At 42.9% G+C, this 4,419-nt stretch overlaps 1 protein-coding gene across 1 annotated transcript; it reads right to left on the bottom strand.

Moving 5' to 3' along the window:
* Nucleotides 1–1,013: 1,013 nt before the first annotated feature.
* Nucleotides 1,014–4,419, bottom strand: LOC116218595 (serine/threonine-protein kinase BRSK2-like). The gene is made up of 8 exons (XM_031560676.2): nucleotides 3,612–4,419; nucleotides 3,329–3,423; nucleotides 2,908–2,993; nucleotides 2,625–2,765; nucleotides 2,292–2,408; nucleotides 1,979–2,012; nucleotides 1,769–1,837; nucleotides 1,014–1,291 (listed from the first exon to the last, which is right to left on the bottom strand). Exons 1-8 carry the CDS (start codon nucleotides 3,697–3,699, stop codon nucleotides 1,052–1,054), a joined length of 870 nt encoding a protein of 289 aa, XP_031416536.2. The 5' UTR covers nucleotides 3,700–4,419; the 3' UTR covers nucleotides 1,014–1,051.

Genomic DNA, 4,419 nt, shown 5'->3' on the forward strand with positions numbered 1-4,419 from the left:
GACAGAAAAGGGGGATCAATGAATATATTGAAATCGTACAACAGTAACTGCCACTTACTGATACCAGGAGTGCTTCATTATGGCATCTAACTGCAAGAGGGGAGAGAAAACGTGATTAGTAATGCCTCTTACTCAGCAGCAGATGGCGCTGTATGCCGGTCTGTACCATAGTGGTCATATAGGTATAACCAAATACATGTGCACAGGGCAATGCATTTCAATGGTGTCTTATTTAATGGTGTCTTAAACCTATCATCAATGAATCCCATTCTCATTCATGAGGTATTGAAATGATGTGCCAGTCTACAATCATAATGATACTAATGAGAAATACACATTATAATAACAAAATGATGACTAACTACACGTAATACAGTAATGTAATTCACATGGTACTAATTAGTTAATTAGTTAGTTAATTAGTGCCAGTATAATCAGGTCTATGCCAATACTCCTACACCTGCAATAATATGTTTCTCAGTGGCAGGTAAAAGTAGCTAAATTCATCTACATTCTGGTAGCAGAATGGGTATGAGTGTGCTCCCCTATACGAAGTGAAGCTCACAATATCAGACAGGAAAAAATGACTCAAACTGACGAAAGCTCTAGTATTTTACTAGTATTTTGCAACACTGAGCAAAGTAGGCGTGGAGCTGATGCTGAGTCTAGGACTCTCGCTGGCGTGGTCGCTGTAAACCAGGTCATGGCCAGACTGACTGAAGCAAAAGGCAGCCTCTGGCCTCAAATATACGTATGTATCGCAGCTGGAAGGATAAAGCTCCCATAACTATAAGCACGCAATCTTTGGGTTCTCAATCTAGGTAGTGCACCACCTGCATGTGAATAAGCTTTCAATATACAGTACACATAAGTGACTCCAAATCTACAGCACTACAGTGTGAGCACACATGGTAAAGTGCTGCATTTACATACACGCCTGTCTGCGTAAACCTAAATAAGGTACACGAATGAAGCGATCTTGACTGCGTTTCCTGAAAGTGTCGCTGAGCAACCACCATGGTAAAAAAAAGAGAAAGGATCTCTCCGTCATTTAAAAATGGTAGTTATTCAACAACGCTTTTAGGGAACACACCCCTGGTGCCCAGATGGCAGATTGAGGTTTGTTGGGGCACAGGATCCTCACCGTGAGCCTCTTCTCAGGGTCGACCTCGATCATGCCCCGCAGCAGAGCCTGGCAGTCGGGCGGAATGAAATGAGGCATGTGGAACACCCCGCTCTTCACCTTCTCCAGCAGCTGCCGCAAGTTGTCATGATCGAAGGGTAGCGCGCCCTACACCAACACACACATGTATGGGGTCAGGGGCAGGAGAGGGAGGGAGAGAGGGAGGGAGGGATAGTGAGGAGAAAGGAGAGAGATAGAGAGAGAAGTGATTACCTGTATGAAAATCACATGTGCATTAACACACTGAGGTCAAATAGAGGTGCAATCCCAGTGTTACGCACACAATAAGGAACATATGGTCTCTCTGAAATGATGACATTTGCGTGTAATTGTTTTGAGCTTATTACGAATGTCATCAAAATGCAAAATGTGGGAATATAAAATAATCTTTGACTGATAGCATTGTAATGCCACAAAGATTCTACATAAAAATATAGATGCCACAGGTAACCAAACTTAGCATGACATCAACACAGATCAAATCATTTTCTTGCACATTCCATTCTGAGGTCAGCTGCTTTTGATGACTAAGCTGTTGGTTTAAACTCAAGCCTGTAGCCGCCGGAGGTAAATAAGTTTCCTCACCACCAGCAGTGCGAAAAGTATGACCCCACAGCTCCAGACGTCCGCCCGGCGACCATCGTACTTCTCGCCCTGTGACAAGATCGAGCAATGTCAGCATATTACATTCCCATCGCCCCTCCAACAGGCAGAACAAATCAGTGCCAGAGCAGTACAACCCACTAAAGGTGGAATTGAATTGTGTCATCATCATCTAATTACAAAGAGACCTACCCTTATAACCTCTGGACAGGCGTAGTGTGGAGAGCTGGAAGAGATTAGCACACATAAGTATGGTAATGGACAGAGTCTGGATTACGCGATTCCCCAAGTGCTTGTCAGTCCACTCTGGAATGGAACTCTCTTTTGTCTCCAGTGTTTCTCTTGAAACACTAAAAATAATCACTGATACGTGAAGCCACCCACCCACCCACACACACTTACGCACACACATTAATCACATAAAAAACATGCAGAGACTCTCTCTCTCTCTCTCTCTCTCTCTCTTTCTCACACACACACACACACACACACCCAGAAAACGTACCCACAGCTGGTCTCCAGCAGACTCTCCCCCACCTGCAGTGAGGCCATACCAAAGTCAGCGATCCTGATATTGTTCTTCTCGTCCAGCAACAGATTCTCTGGCTTCAGGTCTCGGTGACTGAACACAGAGACGGAACAATCATTCCAAAAGTGACCCATCACAAACAAACCACAGAGCCAATACACTGCAATACCCGTTCACATTGTACCCATTGTAACACCCACTGTATGAGAGCTTTAACACTTATAGGCATTTATAGTAAATGTACAGCACTGTCTGCAAGGGATTTTGGTATGACATGACATATTATACAAGTATATCTCTGCTTCCCACCAGATAGAGTGGCTGTGGCAGAAGTCCAGGGCGGAGATTATTTGTCTGAAGAACTTTCTGGCCTCTTTGGGTGTGAGTCTCCCTTTCTTCACCAAATAATCAAATAGCTCCCCACCCGATACATGCTCCAGGACCAGATATCTGCGTAACAGGAGAGAATACATGAAACGACGGACAGAGAGTGACATTGGTGAAACACAGGCAGACAGGCAGACAGACAGACAGACACATAGAGACAGGTAGATAGATAGATAGATAGATAGATAGGGATTAAAGGACTCACAAATATTTGTTATTCTCATAAACATCATGCAGTTTCAACACATGTGGATGCTCTATCAGTTTCAGTATGGCAATCTCTCTCTCCACCTACACAGAGAAAGAGAGAGAAAGAGAGAGCAGTACATAAGATAAGTTAGGAGTAAGAAAAAAGTAGAGAAATATTTATAATATAGTGCAGAGTTGTGAGCATTGCTACATGTGTATTTAGCCACACTCCATCATTAAATGCCATTTAATATCACTTTGCCAGTGAGTTAGCAGTTATTGTGCCATCAATACTATGTCAACAGAGCAGTGGTAGTAATGGTAATTAGTATCAGTTGTAAGACAAATCAAAAGATCAGGAGGTTAAAAGTGTCCACAGATTGTAAAGTGATGAGACCAAGTCAGAAGGTGTTTGCATAGTATGCTTCCGTTCCTACCTTCATTAACACCGACTCAGAGAGCTTCTCTCGGTTGACTATTTTAATAGCAACTTTCTGTCCCGTTATGCAGTGGACTCCGAGTTTAACCAGACCTATTCTCATCACACACACACACACACACACACACAACATGCATGCAAGAAGAGGCAGGCAGACACAAACACACACACATTTTATAAAACTTGCTCAAATGCTTCTTTGAGAGTAAATATTAGATTATGACAATATGACAGATCCATCATATAAATACTAATATGTACTGATACATATTATATCCTACCTGTCTGTCCTTTGCCCAGGGTCTTCTCCAGTCTGAATGGCCCAACATACTGAGCAGACTGGGTCACTGACATTTCCTTACTCGACATAATGACCGGTGCGGCGGATTACAACTACTGTGGTTAGTACTTAACTTCACCGCGCTGCTGCAAGGATAGTCATGAACTATCTGTCCCACTGTCGGGTAGGGAACCGGTGTAGCCTAGGCTATTTCAGATGGCAGGTGATTTCGGCTCGGTTGTATTAGGTGACATCTGACTACTCTGGGCCTAATTCGTTAGCCTACGTCGTGCAGTTTGATAGGAAACAGTCTATCTAACAGCTAAGTGTTGAAATATTAGAGGTGCGGTTCGTCTACGACAGAAACTGTTTCATTATATCTATTTGACAGAATAGGGTCAGGATATGCAATCGTGAAAGCATGGTGGATAATAGAGATGTAAGATTTGCTATGCCATGCTTTGGAAAATAATGACACACAGAAGAAGGCTACTAATAGCTACTAGTAGGCTAATGGCTGAGTCGTATCTCGATGATGTCAAAGCGGACCATTTATCTCGCTCTCTCAGTCAATTCTATGCCATACATCTATTCTACAGGAAATCTAAGCAAGCGAGTTGTAAGGCTATGTTAGTTATGACAACAGTACAGGTAATGCTTCGAATACGCATTCAAACGTTCCAGGACGATTTATCCACTGACTTTTCTTGCCACAATTGTATCTATTTCATCAGCGTGTTTCCCCTTACTTCCTCTCATCCGGTGAATTACAACAGTAATATTGACGATTCAGAATAGGACGAGGGTTA

The sequence above is a fragment of the Clupea harengus genome, chromosome 23, assembly GCF_900700415.2.
Source record: "Clupea harengus chromosome 23, Ch_v2.0.2, whole genome shotgun sequence".
NCBI classification, from domain to species: Eukaryota; Metazoa; Chordata; class Actinopteri; order Clupeiformes; family Clupeidae; genus Clupea; species Clupea harengus.